The sequence below is a fragment of the Bubalus kerabau genome, chromosome 1 (genome assembly GCF_029407905.1).
Source record: "Bubalus kerabau isolate K-KA32 ecotype Philippines breed swamp buffalo chromosome 1, PCC_UOA_SB_1v2, whole genome shotgun sequence".
NCBI classification, from domain to species: Eukaryota; Metazoa; Chordata; class Mammalia; order Artiodactyla; family Bovidae; genus Bubalus; species Bubalus kerabau.
This window is the reverse complement of record NC_073624.1, coordinates 174,813,715-174,833,542: the sequence shown is the minus strand read 5'-3', so window position 1 is coordinate 174,833,542 and position 19,828 is coordinate 174,813,715. Positions and strand designations below refer to the sequence as shown.

General features: G+C 53.6%; 1 protein-coding gene and 2 long non-coding RNA genes across 8 annotated transcripts in view; 2 read left to right on the top strand and 1 right to left on the bottom strand.

The window, feature by feature from the left end:
* Positions 1 to 3,167: 3,167 nt before the first annotated feature.
* Positions 3,168 to 4,258, bottom strand: LOC129623777 (uncharacterized). Its single transcript, XR_008700646.1, has 2 exons — positions 3,938 to 4,258; positions 3,168 to 3,696 (listed from the first exon to the last, which is right to left on the bottom strand). It is a non-coding gene; the product is annotated as an uncharacterized LOC129623777 (long non-coding RNA).
* On the top strand, positions 3,691 to 7,939 carry LOC129623767 (uncharacterized). 3 transcript variants are annotated; one of them, XR_008700643.1, is made up of 3 exons: positions 3,691 to 3,876; positions 5,056 to 5,247; positions 6,497 to 7,939. It is a non-coding gene; the product is annotated as an uncharacterized LOC129623767 (long non-coding RNA). The 3 variants fall into 3 exon arrangements; XR_008700645.1 differs by lacking the exon at positions 6,497 to 7,939 and adding an exon at positions 6,079 to 6,451; XR_008700642.1 differs by lacking the exons at positions 5,056 to 5,247; positions 6,497 to 7,939 and adding an exon at positions 4,265 to 4,750.
* Positions 7,940 to 9,839: 1,900 nt separating this feature from the next.
* The window catches only part of MAP1S (microtubule associated protein 1S), a 34,721-nt gene continuing 24,732 nt past the window's right edge, over positions 9,840 to 19,828 (top strand). The window contains exons 1-5 of one of the 4 annotated variants that reach the window (XM_055541641.1): positions 9,840 to 11,476; positions 12,727 to 12,828; positions 14,193 to 14,275; positions 15,291 to 15,431; positions 16,073 to 18,434. In XM_055541641.1, coding sequence (XP_055397616.1) covers positions 11,356 to 11,476; positions 12,727 to 12,828; positions 14,193 to 14,275; positions 15,291 to 15,431; positions 16,073 to 18,434 — 2,809 coding nt within the window. In that variant the 5' untranslated portion in view covers positions 9,840 to 11,355. The remainder of the gene's footprint in view (positions 11,477 to 12,726; positions 12,829 to 14,192; positions 14,276 to 15,290; positions 15,432 to 16,072; positions 18,435 to 19,828) is intronic. The other 3 variants (XM_055541651.1, XM_055541632.1, XM_055541622.1) reach the window with 3 other exon arrangements.

Sequence of the window (19,828 nt, the reverse complement as noted above, 5' to 3'; positions counted from 1 at the left end):
CCTACAGGACAACTGGATGAACTGGACATGTAGGGTGAAGGAAGAGAAGTGATGAGAATGAGTCGAGGTTTGGGGACCTGGGGAGCAGAATGATGGTGCAGCCGTTCACCTGCCATGCTGATGAAGAAGTTGATCTCCGAGTGAGGAACTGGGACCTGTGCTTCAGACTGGCTGAATGTGAGATGCTTACAAGGTACCCAGTGAGAAGACCCAGTACAGTTGGATATTTGAGTCTGAAGTTCAGGGGAGAGGTTGGGCTGGTGATGCAAATGGGAGAGGCATCAATATGAGATGGGGTGTAGCCACTTGGGGCTGGAGTGCAGACAGAGGGTAAAGGGCTGCCTGGCTTCTAGGACCAAAATCAAGACATCAAACTCAGGGTTCCACCGTCCAGCTGTTTGTCTATCTGTGACTCCAGTCCCTGTAATCAGGGTAGCAAGCAATGTTATGTGTGGGGGACATGGAATTCAGAGCCCTTGGGACTGTCCTGTGGAACAAATCCTCCTCTTCCTCTGACAGTTCTGTTATCAATGGCCTTGTCCTGGGTCAGGTTGGGAATGGGGGAGTACTGCAATAGATGAGGCAGGACATGAGTCCTGAGTCCAAGTTTCTCATAATTATTTCTCATAATTGGAGAGCACAAGAGAGCTCATGTGGTTCCTGAAGGCCTACTGTGTGCTTGGCAACATGCTGGGTGCCTGACATATCCTATTTTCCTTAATCCTCTGCAACCCGAGGTGGGTGCAATACTGTGCTCATTTCACAAATAGGAAGGCTGAGTTCCTGAGATATTGGGGAGACAAGGCTGGAATATAAAGCAAGATTGGACCAACTCTCTGAATAGGCTGTTTATGCAACACAGATGTTCATGTAATCACTCATTCATTCAAAAAACACAGCCTGGATCCACATCCATGTCCATGCCACGTCCAAGGCTGGGGGCGGGGGTGGATCCTGCCTGGAGTCTGGGAGAAGGATGTGGGGCCACAGAACCCGATCTCTGCAGTCAGTGCTGGGAGATGACTAAGGGGGAAGGAGGCTCTGATTGGTATACTGGAAAAGGTGTCCTGGAAAAGAGGAAACTGGAGAGTGAAGAGGTCTCCCTAAGCACTGTAGAATTGGAGGAAGGGCACTCCTAGCAGATAGCATAGCAAATATTATATCAATAACCTCAGCTACACAGATGATACCATCCTTATGGCAGAAAGCAAAGAAAAACTAAAGAGCCTCTTGATGAAAGTTCAGTCACTCAATCATGTCCAACTCTTTGCAATCCCATGGACTGCAGCACACCAGGCCTCCCTGTCCATCACAAACTCCCAGAGCTTGCTCAAACTCATGTCCACTGAATCGGTGATACCATCCAATCATCTCATCCTCTGTCATTGCCTTCTCCTCCTGCCTTCAATCTTTCCCAGCACCAGGGTCTTTTCCAGTGAGTCAGTTCTTTGCATCAGGTGGCCAAAGTATTGGAGCTTCAGCTTCAGCATCAGTCCTTCCAATGAATATTCAGGACTGATTTCCTTTAGGATTAACTGATTTGATCTTCTTGCTCTCAAGGAACTCTAAAGAGTCTTCTCCAACACCATAGTTCAAAAGCAGCTTGAACTTTCAAAAGGAAGTGAAAGAGGAGAGTAAACAAGTTTGCTTAAAACTCAACATTCAAAAAACAAAGATCATGGCATCTGGTCCCATCACTTCATGGCAAATAGATGGGGAAACAATGGAAACAGTGAGAGACTATTTTTTGGGCTTCAAAATCACCGCAGATGGTGACTGCAGCCATGAAATTAAAATCACTTGCTCCTTGGAAGAAAAGCTATGACCAACCTAGACAACATATTAAAAAGTAGAGACATTGAGGACAAGGGTCCGACGGCAAAGGGAGGACGCCCTCCCTCATAGCTCATCCCATTACTCCTTTATGCCTCGGTTATGAGCTATGAGGGATTGGCCTGAGGAGGCTAATAATACAAGACAACGATTGAATTGGGGCACAGTCATGGGACTGGTCCGAATGCGATGGCGGGCGGGGCTCAGGCCTCAGAGGCGGGGCTCAGGCCAAAGTCCCCAGAGTGACCAGCAGGGGGCAGCACTGGGCTAACGGCTGGTGCCCACGGTTGGGGGGTCGGAGTGAGGTACCAGCTCGAGAGGAGTTAATTTATCTAGCGAGTTCCTTTAGTATGCCAGGTGCTGGGCAAAACTCTACAAATGTTCACTCCTTTAATCCTCAAATTGATTATATGGGCAGAGAAACAGAACAAAAAATTTAAGTCACATACCCAAATTCACACAGCAAGGAAGTGGCAGAGTTGGGGTTTAAACCCAGGGAATTCAGCTGCAGCCCTTAACACCTACATTCCCAAATCCTCTAAAGTGATAGTTTTTGTTTGTTTTTTAAAGCAAGGGCTCCCTCTCAACAATTACTGAGCTCTTCTTGCTTACCTTTCTTGTGCGCCATCTTCCCAGGTGCATACCATCATTCCCATTCCCCAGGTGTGCACAAACATTCCATTACTCCTTTATGCTTCGGTACCATTAAACCAAGGCATAAAGGAGTAACTCTTGGAGTCGAGATGCTTTTATGTCCAAAGAGAAAATCTCAAGAGTTTGTGAGGCTCATCCACCCTCGGGCCAGCTCAGGGAAGGAACCAGCAAGAACCCAAAGCCTCTGCCTTTTCCAGTCTCCAGGCCCCTGCTGCCACCAGTCAAGGCCCTCGACGTGCCCCAACTCAGAGGTGCACCCTCATTCATGCCACCCTTCCAAGACCTGCTTCCCCACCCCAGACTGGCTGAAGACCCCATGGACTCCCGCCCAGCCAAGGGAGAGGGCTGAGAACACTCGACAAAGGGGCTTCAGTGATGTTATCTTTGACAGGTGGGAAACTGATCAGAAACGCCAAAACATTTGCCCAAACTGCTGACAGTAAGAGGTAACAGTCGGACCGGAGCCATGCCTCTAAGACCACCATTAAGAGGTAACAGTTGGACCGGAGCCATGCCTCTAAGACCACCATTAAGGCACTGTCAGGCAGGTCTGTATGAGTCCCGGTGCCCAAGGCACCCAAGAACCGCAGAGAATCCTTTGAAAATGTTTGAGACCCAGATGCATAAACACTTGGGCTCTAGAATGCAAAAGGGGAACGCCAAGTCCAAATGAACCCATGTTTTATTATGTTTAAGAACAGGATGTCAACTTTATTGTGGTTAAAATCCATCCATCTGGAAAGAGGCTTGGGTTGGGAATGCTCTCCCTGAGAAGACCCCAAGCAGATCGCCGGCAGTTGTCTATTTTAGAGAGCTGCCTGTGGCCAATAGATTTCCAAAGCAAAATGATAAATTACAAGAATAATTAACCCGATACGCATTTAGCACGTGGAGAGTCTGCTTCGAGTTGGGAGTGTTTTAACTGCTTTAATCCCAACAGCGCCTCTACTGGGTGCGGCTGTTTTGATACAGGTCCAAGCGACGGGGAAACTGAGGCACAAGGAAGTCAAAGAGCTGAGGAAGGACACAGCTGGGGTTTGAACCTCACCAGACCCCCTCATGTGGTCGGCCCCCTTGACCCCTGTATTGTCTTCAGCCTTGTGTTTCACGGCGGCGTCTTCAGTGGAACGGGAGATGCGGATACCATGGAGACCGTTTGATTTGGAAAGGGTATGGATGTCGGGCACGGCGCAGTTGGAGGTTCCAGATCTGGATGGACGATGGTGGTAAATTAGGTCAGGACTCCTCTATGTCCCCTCCAATCCCCGTTCTCCTCCCCGGACTGCAAGCCATCCAAGGCAGGTCGCCTGCCGCCCTGGACCTGGATGCCAGACAGTATGCAGCCCCGCCCCTGACTACGCCCTGGTGGCCGGCGCTGATTGGATCCGGGTGGGTGTAACCTCTAGAGCGGTACTTCATACAACACCTGGTAGCGAATTACAGGACGTACTTCGAAAGCTCTGCCTGCGAGGCTCTTCTTGCGCGGTGATTGGCTCCCAATCTTCCCTTCTCCTCTACCATCTGCCTCCAAACTGTGCCTCAGTAAGATGTCTTTAATTCCTCTGACACACCTTTTGTGCAGGCTTCTGCACGCACTGTTACCATTGCCAGAAACACCTCTTCCTCTCTCCTGTATAGGCTGCTTTCTCTCCCCTTCTCAGCTGAAATGTCCCCTCCTCTGGGAAAGCCCTGATGCCCAAGGCTGGTAGGAAAACACCCCTTGGGCCTTCAGCATCTTCTGTTCTTACAACAGTTTTCTTGTCTGTTTCCCAACCAGGCAGCAAGTTGTTTAGAAGCTAGGGCTGGGGCTCAGAAAACATTGTCTCCCCATTGCCCAGTAGCATACAGAAGGAGCTCAAGCAATCAATACATGTTGGACTTCCCTGGTGGACCAGTGGTTAAGAATCCGCTTGCCAATGCAGGGGACACGGGTTTGATCCCTGGTCTGGGAAGATTCCACATGCCAGCAGAGCAACCAAGCCCAGTGCACCTCAACTACCGAAGCCTGAGGGATCTCGAGCCTGCGTTTCGGCAGCTACTGAAGCCTGTGGTGCCCTAGAACCTGTGCTCCTCAACAAGACAAGCCAAAGCAATGACAAGCTGGCTAGACTAGAGACTAGAGAGTAGCTCCGTTTTCACAACTAAAGAAAGGCTGCGTGCCGCAACAAAGATCCCGCACAGCTGAAGATAAATAAAATTTAAAAAGAAATAAATATCAACTGGTATAATTAATGAATTAATCTGGTACCAGAGATTTGGGAGCTCTCCACCCTTGTGAAACAGAAACAGGCCCTGTGGGGTCTTCCCAGTGACAGACATCTGTGTTCCCCACTTCTTGCTTGTAGAAAAAGCTTTTAGCCTCTTAGGCCTTATGCGGGAGCAGACTCAAGCAATTGATGATTGGAGAAGTGGAAAATCAGGGACAAAAATGAAGCAGTCAAGCGGGAAAGTAATAGCAAATTAAATAATAGGTCCACCAGAAAAAGAGTCACAAAACCCCTAGCTTCTCCTTGAGGTTACCCCTCTATGGATAGCCTTCTGACACATATTCTTATGCTGTTTTGGCAGAAACCAGGACCCTACCAGATGGAAACTGCTGACCTCAAACATATAAAGCCTAAACTGGTTGGAGGCAGAAGATTGATCACTCTGTTAACTCACCACCAACCAATCAGAAAAATGTCCATGACATGGTCATACACCCTGTGACCCTCACCCTTAATGCTGCTTTGAAAAACCCTTTCCTGGAAGCCATCAGAGGTCTGACATCTTTGGCACTTTGGCTACCTTCTCTCCTTGCTTGGCACTGTGCAAAGGAATGCTGCACTTTCCTTCACCACACCTGGTACCAGTTGACTGGCTTTGCAGTGCATTGGGTGAGAGGACCTGAGATCAGTTTGGTAACACTTTTGGGAGCTCTGAGCTAGAAGCTCCTGAGGTCAGGACCAAGACTCCCCCACTACTGGTCTGGCATTCAATACATGTGTGTGGAATGGGGCAGGGAAGGGGTAATGGTCTTTTGTGAGGATGACATTGAGCACAGTATGTGCTCCATGGTTCCCCTACACGATCCTCTGCAGCCCTCAGGGATCCAAGCCACTCCAGCCTGGCACCTCCCTCCCTACTCATCCTCTGTCTAGGGCCCACACTGAGGAAGGATTTGGAGTGGCCCGAGGGAGAGGAAGGGGTGGGCATTCATGTCCGAGAGCCTCTGTTAGGTGTCCAAAGTGGGCTGTCTTGTCCAGTCCCCCATGGGGGCGGAGCTTGGTGGGACCCTGAGCTGATAAGAGGAGAAAGGAGGGAATCACCATTTCTGGGGGCATCTTTGCACTAATTGGGGAATTTGGGGGAGTGGCTGAGAGATCACCCACCCAGAGAGGACCTGGATTATAAACAAGAGGCAGCCTCTCTCCCCCATTCCACCCACCCCCACCCCACATCCTGGTGATTTTATGAAATAAATTCATTGCAAGCAAGTGCCTATCCCTGTCAGGTTACTCCTAGACGCCTCTTTCCTTTTTGCTCCATAGTGTGGGGTTTAAGAGGGCTTCCTTGGTGGCCCAGACAGTAAAGAATTCTTCTGCTATGCAGGAGACCCAGGTTCGACCCTTGGGTCGGGAAGATCTGCTGGAGAAGGGAATAGCTACCCACTTCAGTATTCTTGCCTGCAGAATCCTATGAACAGAGGAGCCATGGGCTACAGTCCAAAGGATCGCAGAGAGTCAGGCATGACTGGGAAACTCAGCACACACACACACACACACACACACACACACACGTTGTCTTGGTCTCATTTAACCCATGCAATATATTTCAAAACAAAAACATTTAGCATCAACTCTCTGCTCTGCAGGAGGGAATTGAAGCCACATCCTCCTCTCAGGAGACCCCTGCTGGTCCCCTGAAGAACTTCTATGTTCTTCCATTTGGGGCAATACCAGCCCCTGCCTCCCCTTCCAGCCCATCCATGACCCTATGGGGAGTCCATGTCTGGTTCTGTCTCTCCTAGCTCCTTGCAACCAGGCTGAGGTGAGGTTGGCACAGAGGATTTGGCTGAGGGTGTTTGCTGAATTAATGAATGCAAGATCTGCCTGATGAACTCAAGTGCATTCTTCAAAAGCCCAGCTTCAATGTCCCTTTTCCCAGGATACCTTCCCTGTCTCCCCATACAGAGCCTTCACTGCCCCATTCTGGACTCCTCCAGCTGCAGGTCCACCCTCTAGGCCAGCCCTGGCTCCACAGTTAGGGGGCATTTGTTGCCAGCTCTTCCTCCTGAAGACTGGGGTCTCCCTGGGGACCTCTTGGAGGCATAGGAAATTTGTCAGGAAGTGTTTACTGAATGGATGAATGAATGCCTCTTGCAGGGCCCAGAGTCACACACCCGGGGTTCACATCCTCGCTGGGGTGCTAGATACTGGATCTACCCCTTAACTCTCCAAATCCTTTTTTCTCCTTTATTAAATGTGTTTAATCAGAGCTTGGGACCAAGCTGTTGCAAGAATGAAACGAACTGACATATAGGCATACAAGCCTCAGGCCCCTCCCCCCCGTTCCAGATTCAGAGCGATTTGCACCGAGGACCACTAATTTTGTTCCCTTCTCAGCACCCAGAGCTAGAGTGTTGTCAACGCAAGTGCTTAATGAATGTTGATGAACAGGGTTGGTGATAGGCGTGGGGGAAGAAGGGGGAAAAAGGCAAATATTAAAATAGCTGTCATAAAAAAGAATAAAATAATGACATTTGCAATAACATGGATAGAAATAGAATTATCATACTAACTGGAGTAAGGCAGAAAGAGAAGGATAAATACCATATGACCCTAGTTGTATGTGGAATCTAAAATATGACATGAATGAGCTTATCTAGGAAGCAGAAACGGACTCACAGACTTGGGGACAGACTTGTGGTTGCCAAGTGGGAGGAGGGGTGGGGGACGGATGGATTGGGAATTTGGGGATTAGCAGATGTAAGCTATTATCTATAGAATGAATAAACAAAGTCTTACTGTATAGCACAGGGAATAATCTTAAATATCCTATGATAAACCATAATGGAAAAGAACATGAAAAAGGACGTGTGTGTGTGTGTGTGTGTGTGCAACTGGATCACTTTGCTGCACACCAGAAACTAACACAATATTGTAAATAAACTATACTTCAAAAAATAAAATATAAACAAAACAAAAAGGCTGAAATCTAAGTGTTGGTATGACACGGGGGACATTTCCTCCCTCACAGCCTACCTGAGAAAACAGCCTGACCATTCCTTACCCCATGACTCAGCCATTCCACCCCTAGGGCATGCACTGGGGGAGAAAAGAGTATAGTCACCAAGAGAATGTGCAAGTATGCTCAAAACAGCTTTATCCACAATTGCTCCAGACTGGAAACAACCCAAATGCTCACCAATGAGGAAGATGGATGAATCGTGAAAAATTGGTACCCAGTGGTTACAATAAGAAAGGAAAAAAATCTAATTGTTTGCAAGGACGTGGAGCCTTTGGAACCCCTGTACACTGCCAGTAGGAATGTACAATTTAGCAGCTGCTGTGGAAAACAGCCTGGCAGTTCTTCAAAGGCTAAATAGAGATTTACCATATGACCCAGCAATTCCACTCCTAGGTACAGACCCAAGAGAATTGAAAGCAATGTTCAAGAAAAACTTGCACATGAATGTTTCCAGCAGCACTGTTTGCAAGAGTGGAAAGGTAGTAACCATCCAGATGTCCATCAGCAGATGAATGGGCAAGCCGAATGTGATGGGTCCACAGGAAGGAATAAAGTGGTCACATATGATACAGCACGGATGCACCTTGAAAACATTATGCTGAGTGAAGAAAGCCAGAGAGAAATGGTTTCATATTGTATGAAATGTGCAGAACAGGACAGTCGACAGGGACAGAAAGCAGATTAGTGGTTGCCAGTGGCTGGGAGGGAAGGGGTTGGGGAAGACTGCTAAAGAGTGTGGGGTCTTTTAGGTATTTTGGAGCTAGATGCTACTGAGGGTCATACTACATTGTGAGTGTCCTAAATACCCTGAATTATACACTTTAAATGGTTAAACAATAAGCGCATGCTTAGTCACTCAGTTGTGTCTGACTCTTTTTGACCCTTTGAACTGTAGCCCACAAGGCTCTTCTGTCCATGGGATTTTTCAGGCAAGAATACTGGAATGGGTTGCCATTTTCTTCCTCTAGGGGATATTCCTGACCCTGGGATTGAACCTCCATCTCCTGTGATTCCTGCATTGCAGGCAGATTCTTTATCTGCTGAGCCATCAGGGAAGCCCCTAAAATGGTAAGTAGTATGTTATATTTATTTGATCACAATATAAAAAGAAAGCAAAGATACTTGGGAATACTACATAACCATGAAAAGGGACAAATGCCTGTTCCACACACATGAGGAGCAAGAGAAGCCAGAACCAAGAGTGGATACCCTGTGCAATCCCATCTCTGAGAAGTTCAAACTCAGGTAAATTCACCAAAGTGATGACAGTCAGATAAGTGGTCACCTTGAGGGAGTGGAGAATGAACTGGAGTATCCAAGGTGGTGCAGCAGGGGCTGGAAATGTCCTAAATCCTGACCTCCATCAACCTCCACTCCTGACATTCATGAACTTGACCATGTTTATGTTCAACCTCAATAAAAATGTTAAAAAGAGAAAAGATTTGCCAGGGGAAGGAGACTAGAGCATCCAGCAGTCCTGACGGTTGAGGGTTTTCCATTTCCCCAATAATTTCAGCACCTGATCCCTCTGGTAACTGATGACCTGAAAAGAGGCATGGAGCTGGCGGTGGACAAAAGCAGGAGAGCAGTGACTGGAGTCTGTTGCCTGGGATTTCAGAAATGGTCCCCAGACGCTTCTTTCATCTCTTGGGAGATGCTCCCCCCACTCTTCACATTAGGGTCTCCAGACTGAGAGACACTCTGGGACAGGAAAACCTCAGGACTCCAGAACACTCAGAACATCAGGTCCCAGATGCCTTGGCAACTCAGAGCCCTTTAAGACCCACTAGAATGAACACTAGGGCTTCCCTGGTAGCTCAGCTGGTAAAGAATCCACCTGCAATGCAGGAGACCCCAGTTCGATTCCTAGGTAGGGAAGATCCATTGGAGAAGGGATAGGCTATCCACACAGGTATTCTTGGGCTTCCCTGGTGCCTCAGCTGGTAAAGAATCTGCCTGCAATGCAGTAGACTGGGTTTGATCCCTAGGTTGGGAAGATCCTCTGGAAAAGGGAACAGCTACCCACTCGAGTATTCTAGCCTGGAGAATTCTAAAGATTATTCCATGGCAAAGAGTCAGACGTGACTTTGCCACTCCCACTTTCACTTTCAGAATGAACACAACCCATCATAATTCACAGCCTTGGGCAGAAGAGAGAGCATAGACTTCGAGCAGAAGGTCCCAGGTTCCAGTCCTGACCCAATCAATCAATACACATGAGTGAATGGTGGATGAAGGAGCCTTTCGCTCCCATTTCACACCCTTTATCATGCACTTCCCAGATGCTCAGCTTTGTCCTGCAAAAAAACTGGGATCCCAGAGAAATCTCAGCCTAGTCTGGCCTCCAACAATCTCCTATCCTGCTGAGGAAGATAGAACCTGACACCGACATTCCCACTTTTATTACCGTTGAGAGCAATAATAGAAGAAATCACAGGCAGCCAGCAAACAGGGAAGGGAGCCAAGGGGGAGGGACTGGGATAGAGGAAGGATGCCAGGGCCATAAAGAGAGAGGAAGTGGAGCGCTCAAACGTTAGACAGACGGCACGTGGCCAGCGACTGTTATACACTGACCAGGGAGGAAGTTGGACTGAATAGATAATGAAGGGCAGTGGGAGGTTAATCCTTCTTGGCAGATCTTTTCACTTGTCTTGGTTGGTTTTGTATACCTCCAAAGATGGGGAGCTAACTCCTGAGGGATGCAACCTAGCCCTTCCTAGGCATGATCATCTGTCAAGAAGTTTGACGCAACATGATTTTTCAAGTAGTGGCCACCGTGGGTAAAAAGGCTGAATGCAATTGACTGAGGAAGGAGGGTTACCCATGTGAACCAGGCAGCCAGTCCCTGTCGCAGGCTGGATCTGGAGTCAAACCCACCGGAATCTCTCCTCTACCTCTTATGGGCCTGATGACTTCATCTCTCCAAGTCTATTTCCTCTCCATTCCTCTGAAAAGACTGTGCCCACAGCCTACTTCATAACTACCAACTTCATAGATTTATGTATATCTTCAATGAGCAAAATGCCCTGCAAACTGTAGGTGCAGAATAACTGTGGTGCCCTGCTCCAGATCCAGAGTTCTCTGGAATCTGTCTCAACTTCATATGTACTTTTCCTAATCTCTAAACTCTGCACATGCTCTAACTTACGCCTCACATGTCATTATCCCATAACCCAAACCTGGCAAACTCCTAAACATCTCTCAAAGCCCTCAAAGTTACCCTTGTTTTCTTTGTTTAAGAAACAAAGAAAACATGAAACCTAGGGAACCGGGACCATCTGGGATCTGGTTCAAGACTGGACCCACTGACATGTAATGTGAGTTTCTGGAGGGCAGAGATTCCAATTGGCAAGTAGTAGACACGCAGTCAGAACTTGCTGGATAAATGAGTGAGAGAATCAATGAGTGAATGAATGAATGAAACAGTAGTCATTTGGGAGAGGTGCCCAAAGCCGAGATTCAAGACTCTGCTAACGCTTAGGAGCCTGTATCCGCAAGTCCCACTACCGCAGAGGGCGCAAGGGGGCAGTTAACGAGCGAGGAGGGGCTTCCGGGAGGGGTCTTCAGCCCTTCCGGTCCGGCCCCTTTAAGGGGCGGGGACAGTAGGGCGGGCGCTCGGAGCGTCAGGGCGGCGCTAAGATGGCGGCGGCGGTCGAAGGGTCCGGGGCGGCCGAGGTCCCCAGCTCGCTGCTGCTCGTAGTAGGCGGCGAGTGCGGGTGCCGGGGGCTGCTTGCCTACGTGCTGGAGGAGCTTGAACGAGGTCGGACCGGTCCGGGAACGCGGTGCCGGGGAGGCGGTAGCGGCCGCACATCTCGGCCTGAGAGCCAGAGGATGGAGCAGTCGGGGCGGGGGCCGGGCGGATCGGGGGGCGGGGGTGGCCAGGGCCCCTATCCTCTTACCGTTAGACACAGGGCGCAGGCAGAGTCTATGGGCGCCCGCGGAGGAAGCAGCGTTCGGGGTCGGGCTCAGCTGCTCCTCCTCGAGCCTGGTGCAGACCGGGGAGGGGACACGGGCCCCGGCTTTGGGGGCCCACGCGACTGGGCAGCGTGGGCAACGGCTCCGCTTCCCGCCCTCCGGGCGCGCCTCGATTCCCCGGCTCTTAGTAGCCTGGACGTCCTGGAGGGAGGAGCAGGGATAGGGAGGTTGGGCCCGGAGCCCCGGGGGCCACTTTCCGTAGCTCAGGAGGAACTTCTAATTGGGGTGTGGGCGGGTGCGGCCTGCTTAGGGGATTTGGCACCTGAGTATGTGAGTCATAGATGCACCTGCAGGATTCACCTGCAAGCGCTTGGCACGGTGGGACCGGCGGGCGTGGTGCATCCCGCACCGTGCTCCTTGGAGGGCCTTCATCTGTCATCCCGCATCTCTCAGATCGTCAGCGCCTGTCCTCTATGGCCAGTAAAATGGGATGGCAGCACACAGCTCATGGGTTTGGGGAATGTCACCCCGCAGGGCATAGAGGATAGGGCGGGGACCTCTGGCAGGTTCAGACCTGCACTCTCAGGACTAATGGTCTGGTGGGGAGGGAGGCAGGGAGATGGATCAAGTTTTAAGGTCAGATGGTTTCAGGACTGTTCAGAGGAAGATGCCAAGGGCTGAGAGGACCTGAAGGATGGGAAGGCAGGGAGAGGGGCCTCTGGGCAGTGGGAACAGTTCCTGCAAAAGCTTAGAGGTGGAACCTGTGCGTGGCAGGGCTGAGGATCCGTGAAACCAGTGGTGGGGGTGGGAGGATACTGAAGGGGACAAGATGACTGTCTAGGAGGTGGGGACTTGCTTGCTGAGGTCCTAAGTCTTCTTTGTAAAGTGCCCGACTTTTGGGGTTCCTTGATGGTGGATGCAGTGAGATCCAGAGGCACAATGGATGTTTCTGAATCTCCTGGCCTTCATGTGCTGGGGCAGGTTGGGGGAAGTGGCTGTGGTGGCCCTCGCTTGCCCTTTGCTAGTTATTGAAATATTCTGGGAGCTGGGGAGCCCAGCTGATTTCCTATCTCCCTTTCCCGCCCACCCCACCAGGCATCCGGTCTTGGGACATTGACCCTGGCGTCTGCAGCCTCGATGAGCAGCTCAAGGTCTTCGTGTCCCGGCACTCAGCCACCTTCTCCAGCATTGTGAAAGGTGAGGCTGTGAAAGGTGACCCTGCGTGCACCAGCTGCTCCCCTTCTGTTCACTCAGTGGGCGGATGTTCTCTGAGTGCCAGCTGTGTGCGTCAGGGATGGCTGTAAACAACAACAGTAATAATACAGCTGAAATCCACTGAGTAAGAGCAGGGGCAGCCCCTGAGCCAGCACTCACTCCCTTAGTCATCACCAACTCATGAGGTCAGAACTTGGATTTTTGTTCCCATGTGACAAATGAGGCTGTGTGGTGTGGGGGACAGGGAGACCTCTGAGGAGGGTATTTTTGAATGAGAAGCAGCTGGTGGGGAGGGTGGAGGGAAACACCCAAGCAAAGGGACAAGACATTTGGAAAGTGAGGGGCTGGTGCGTGTGGGTGGGGCCTGGCAGGGACAGGGTGTGGTTTATGGCTGTGATTCTTGCACAGGGTACAAGTAAGTGCTCAGTAGATGGGGAGCTGAGAAAGCAAGGTCGAGGAGGGCGTTGGGACTCTTGGGCAGCCCTACATGGCCTGTGCTCCCTGGGGATTCTGGGGTGACTGGGGTGAGCAGAGTAGCTGCTGGGTGGGGCCTGGGTGTTGCCTGGCTACCCCCTGCTCAGCTGGCCTGTTGAGTCACCTCCAGGCTGCTTCAGGAGGGGAAGGAAATGTCCGTCACCTCATTGTCCCAGTGGTTCCTGGTGGCTTTCTGACCCTCACTGTATCAGATTGGGGGGATTGGGGAGGGCTGGAAATCCCATCTGTGCTGTGTGACCTTGGCGGCCACTTCCCCTCTCTGTGCCTTACTTTCCCTGCCTGAATGGGGCAATATCCACACATGATAAGAAGCTTGTGATAAGCTGATAAAGGATAAGGGTTCAGATCCCAGAATCAACCCCACTCCCCTCTCTGTGACCCATGAGGCCTCCCTGCCCTCGGCTCTCTCTTGCTGCCCCTCGCTCTAGCCCCTTCCTGATCCTCAGACACCGAGAACTCAGTGCTGCCTCAGGGCCTTTGCCCATGTTGTACCCTTTTCCTAGTGTGCCCTCCTTGGCCTTCCCTGGGCTCAGGCTCCTTGATTATAAAATGGGGTGACGATGCTGTTCCCCACAGGGCTGACAGCTGCAGTTGGGCCCTGCCAGCAGTGGAGGCCTTGTCCCCGCTGTCCCCAGCATGGGGCCTGCCAAGGCGGTTTCCTCTTCTTGCCTCATCCTGACCTGCAGCTCTATCTCATGTCTATTAATCTCCGGATGACCCCCTGGCTGGAGGTCCTGGGAAACCAGAGTGCTGGAGGGGCTCCTGGCCACCTAGGGTCCCCCAGTGAGGCGGGATTTGACCCTGGCGCATGTGGCTCAGCCCTAAACTCAAAGGGCCTGGTTCTCCCACAGGCCAGCGGAGCCTGCACCACCGTGGTGACACCCTGGAGACGCTGGTCCTCCTGAATCCATCAGACAAATCCCTGTGTGATGAGGTAGGAAAGGGAGGGCTTCTGGGGGAAATGGGCTGCTGGGACCGCCGCCATCCCCTGGCCCCAGCCTCTGGGGGCCCCTGACTTCATCTGCTTGAAATTCTCTTCCTGACACCCAGCAGCAACAAAGCCTCCCCTGATGACTCCAGCCTCGATTTAGTCCCTCTTCAGAGCTGCTGATGGGAGTAGGTGGAGTCAGAAAAGGCTGGAGCATGGGAGGATTGAATGGGGTAGGGAAGGGCTGGAGTGTGGGAGGGCAGAACCCAACCAGTGTTTTTGGGTCTCATGTGTTCCCGTGGGCTGGGCCCTGCTAGTTGTTTGAACTGACTTCTTAATAATTCTAGCTTGTGGATATCAGCACTCTTCTCTCAGTTTCGTATGAGATAGAGTCCTCTAGAGATCCTTGTACAGGTTGATGCCTTTGATCAAAAATGCCCTGTTTTGCTCCCTGAGGAGGCTCTGGTGGAAATAGCCAGACACAGTCCCCTCTTTCCTGTGGCACCTGGGCTGGGCCAGAGGGAAATGTGGGCTTGGGGGTGCCCAGGAATACTTGGAGGGGGCTCTGGAGCTGGGCTTTGTAGAATGAGCAGGAGTTGGCAGGGAGGATGGGGGCCAGCTCCAGCAGGACGCCCACAGGCTACAATCCTGGCTTCTAGTTTAGTACTAGCCAGGCCACTTGGGGGACAGATTGTTGTGTTTTGGTCACTAAGTCGTGTCCGACTCTTTGGTGACCCCATGGACTGTAGCCCACCAGGCTCCTCTGTCCATGGGATTTCCCAGGCAAGAATATAGGAGTGGGTTACCCTGTCCTTCTCCAGGGGATCTTCCCAACCCAGGGATCAAACCCATGTCTCCTGCATTGGCAGGCAGGTTCTTCACCCCGAGCTACCAGGGAAGCCCTAATAGGACAAGAGTAGGGTGGTTATACATAGATCTGGGGCTGGAGACCACCCCAAAGAGGGGTGCTGGCCATCTCACTGCATGGGATAGTGCTTTGAACACTCTCCCCCTCTCTCAGCTCCGGAACCTTCTGCTAGACCCTGCCTCTCACAAGCTGCTGGTGCTGGCGGGGCCCTGCCTGGAGGAGACAGGGGAGCTGCTGCTCCAGACCGGGGGCTTCTCACCCCGCCACTTCCTCCAGGTCCTGGGGGACAAAGAGGTGAGCTGCCCCCTCGCCATCCTGCCTCTGAAGTCTGGCTCATCCCCCCTGGGCTGAGCTGCCCAGGTGACCTACTTCCCCCGCCCCGAGCATCGTCCCTTCTTCCTATGTGGGGTGATAGTGACAACATGTACTGTCAGGCTCCGTCCAGTGGCCCACTGCAAGGTGAGGGCCTTCAGATCACATGTTGCAAAGGCTCCAAGTGGCATCCCAGATTCTAGGTCCCATCTGGGACACAACTGGATGGGGTCCTGTCTGACCCCTAGTCTGAGTGGGGCAAACGCACAGAAAACTGTGGGAAACCATGTTTTCGTACTGTAGTGAGTGATGTAGTGATGGTAAGATAAAGGCCAGTAGACGGAGGTGGGGGTCAGGGTGTGTGTAGAAAGTCTCCCTGCAGGGAAGTGTGCTCTAGGGTGTGAGAACAGCAAGTGCAAAGGCCCAGGGGCAGGGAGAGTGAGAAGGTGGGGGAGGGCCAGAGGGGAACAGGTGGTGAGACAGGACCATGGGCCCTGCTGGGCTGTGGGGAGAGCTTGGTTTTGTCCTGAGGGTGACAAGGGGAGGCAAAGGGGCTTAGCTTTCCCAAAGGGCTGGGTGTTGCCTGGCTCCGGGTGACCCCTTAACCATTCCCCCTTGTTCAGATCCGGGATCTCCTGGCCTCCACACCCCCGCCTGCAGAGCTGCCCAAGCTCACCATCACCTGCCCGACCTTTGGTGACTGGGCCCGGCTGGCCCCCGAAGTGCCCGGCCTGCAGGGCATGCTCCAGCTGCGGTTGAACCCTCCGGTGCAGCTGCCGGCTTCCGAGGGCCTGCGCGAGTTCCTGGAGTACGTGGCCGAGTCCCTGGAGCCGCTCTCGCCCTTCGAGCTGCTCGAGCCTCCGGCCTCTGTGGGCTTCCTCAGGCTCGCCCGGCCCTGCTGCTACATCTTCCCCGGTGGCCTAGGTGATGCCGCCTTCTTCGCCGTCAATGGCTTCACTGTGCTGGTCAACGGCGGCTCCAACCCCAAGTCGAGCTTCTGGAAGCTGGTGCGGCACCTGGACCGGGTGGACGCTGTGCTGGTGACCCACGCTGGCGCCGACAGCCTCCCGGGCCTCAACAGTCTGCTGCGGCGCAAGCTGGCGGAGCGTGACGAGGCGGCTGCTGGCGGGGGCTCCGGGGACGACCGGCTCCGCCGGCTGATCTCCCCCAACCTGGGCGTCGTGTTTCTCAATGCCCGCGCTGCTGCCTCTCGGCTGGTGCGTGGCGAGGATGAGGCCGAACTGGCCCTGAGCCTCCTGAGCCAGCTGGGCATCACCCCTGTGCCCCTGAACCGAGGGCCGCTGCCTGCCGAGCCCACCGTGCTCTTCCAGAAGATGGGCGTGGGCCGGCTGGACATGTATGTGCTGCACCCGCCTTCAGCCGCCACCACTGACCACACCCTGGCCTCCGTGTGCGCCCTGCTGGTGTGGCACCCTGCGGGCCCCTCCGAGAAGGTGGTGCGTGTGCTATTCCCTGGCTGCACGCCCCCCACCCGCCTCCTGGATGGCCTGGTCCGCCTGCAGCACCTGGGGTTCCTGCGGGAGCCGGTGGTGACGCCCCAAGACCTGGCGGGGCCTCGGCGAGCTGAGAGCAAGGAGAGCGTGGCCTCCCGGGACAGCTTGAGGAGAGAGGGCCGCACGATAGTGCCCTCCAGGCCCACCCAGGAGCGCCCAGGGGTGGCCCGGAAGGACTCCCCACGGACTGAGGCCCCTCGCAGGGCTGAGAAAGAAGCCAGGCCCTCCCGGGAGGTGAAGAAGGACCCCAGACCCAGTGCCCCTCGCGTCCAACCCCGGGAGGTGCGCCGGGCAGCCTCTGCAGTGGTTAGTGGCAAGAATGTGGGTGCCCAGGTGGCTCCCAAGCCCCGCAGAGCACCCAACACACCCCGCCCAGGGGTCCCACCAGCTGAGAATGGGCCCCGCAGCCCCCCCAGCTTCCGGAGCGGAGAGGCCAGCCCCCCGACAGAGGCCTGCAGCTCCCCGGCCCCCCAGCTTGTGGCCACACCCAGCCAAGAGAGCAGCCTGGATCTGGGGCTCAGCCCGGCAGGGGAGGAAGGCGGCAGCTTAGAGGAGAAAACCCTGGAGCTGCTGTTGGCCGCCAGCACCCCCCAGCCGTGTACACCCTCGCCCGCCGAGACCCAGCAGGGCCCAACAGAGAGCAGCGGGCCGCTGTCGCTGAGCCCCCTGCGGGGTGGGGAGCCCGGGCCGGATGCCTCCCCCACAGTGACCACGCCCTCGCTGCCCGCGGAGGTGGGCTCCCCACACTCCACAGAGGTGGACGAGTCCCTGTCCGTCTCCTTTGAGCAGGTGCTCCCGCCACCAGCTGCAGCTGCGAGTGAAGCTGGGCTCAGCCTCCCGCTCTGTGGCCCTCGGGTGCGGCGCTCGGCCTCCCCGCACGACGTGGACCTGTGCCTGGTGTCGCCCTGTGAGTTCGAGCACCGCAAGGCCGTGCCCATGGCGCCGGCCCCCGTGTCCCCCGGCAGCTCCAACGACAGCAGCGCCCGGTCGCAGGAGCGGGCGGGGGCTCCGGGAGGCGCCGAGGAGACACCACCCACATCCGTCAGCGAGTCCCTGCCCACCCTGTCTGACTCGGACCCCCTCCCGGCTGCCCCTGGCACTGCCGACTCAGACGAGGACACGGAGGGCTTCGGGGTCCCCCGCCGTGACCCACTGCCTGACCCCCTCAAGATCCCCCCACCGCTGCCCACCCCACCTAGTATCTGCATGGTGGACCCGGAGATGCTGCCTCCCGAGCAGGCCCGGCTGAAAGGAGGCGGCAGCCGTACCCGGAAGCCCCTTACCCGCCCCAGCTCTGGCACTACTCCCCCCAAAGCCACTCCAGTGACTGCTACCAAAACCAAGGGGCTGGCCAGTGGGGACAGGGCCAGTCGGCCACTCAGCGCCCGCAGCGAGCCCAGTGATAAAGGAAATCGGGCATCCCTGTCCAGAAAGCCCTCGGTCCCCAAGACAACCACTCGAGGTCCATCTGGTAAGTACCCGTGGGCTGGAATCCTGTAGTGGGTTTCCTGTTTTCAGTGTGGTCTCAGCCACACCCACCACCCTCTCTGACCTCTGTTTATCCTATGAAATGGAAGCTCTGGCCTGACTGTCTTAAGCACTTGGAGTTCTGAGGTGCTTGAGCAGTATTGTCAGTGGAAACGTCATCCCAGTGAGTACATCTGTGGTAGTGATATTTCCAGTAGCCACTTGAAGCAGAAAGAAATCAGTGAAATTAATTTTAATGGTACATTTTCATGAAACCCCTTTGTGTCCAGGGTCCCAAAACCACCTCCAGGTTTGATGATCGGGTAGGAAGATTTAGTGTGTGGTCACACTTGTAAATGTATTACAACAGAAGGACATAGAGGATCAGCAAAGGGACGAGGCATGGGGAAGTCTGGGAAACCAGGCGTAAGCTTCTGGAACCTTTGTTGTTCAGTTGCTAAGCCATGTCGGACTCTGCAACCTTACGAACTGCAGCACGCCAGGCTTCTCTGTCCTTCACTATCTCGTGGAATTTGCTCAAACTCAAGTCCGTTTTGTCGGTGATGCCATCCAGTCATCTCACCCTCTGTCGCCCTCTTCTCCTCCGCTCAATCTTTCCCAGCATCAAGGTCTTTTCTAATGAGTAGGCTCTTCATATCCAGTGGCCAGAGTACTTGGAGCTTTAGTTTCAGCATCAGTCCTTCCAATGAATATTCAGGACTGATTTCCTTTAGGATTGACTGGTTTGATCTCCTTATTGTCCAAGGGACTCAAGAGTCTTCTCCAGCACATAGTTCGAACCCTAGTGGAATTACACATCACATGCTCAAGTCCCTGATCTCCGAGCTGTGACGACACCTGTGATGTGCCGCCTTCCAGGGCAGCTCCTTAGAGACTCGGGGCCCAGGGTTTCTAGGGGCGCTGGGCGTGCAGGCACTTTCCGCTTCACACACACACTGAAAAGGCTTCCTGGGTCCAAATCTTGGACACCAGCTGGGGGGCCCAGTGTTCCCCTGCGTGTTGACACCGTCTACCTGGAGAGAGAATCCCATTCCACAGGCAAAAGGCTCAGTCCCACGAGCACCCTCCACTCCCGTCCAGGCCCAGTGCAGACTGTCACCTGTGCTGCTCACGGGCTGCGAATCAGGGGCTCCCATGACCCCTTCCTTCCATTTGTTAATATGCCAGGGCAGCTGACAGAACTCAGGAAAACCCGTGTACTTACTAGATGACCATTTTATTATAAAAGGCTCCTAAAGAATACAGATCAATAACCAGATGAAGAGATACCTAGGGCGAGATACCGCACAAGGGATTCTCTTTTCTCACAAGCCTTGGGGCCCTGTGTGGTTCTGGTTCCCTGAAGTGGGAAGCTCAGAAAGAGGGCTAGAAAGCTTG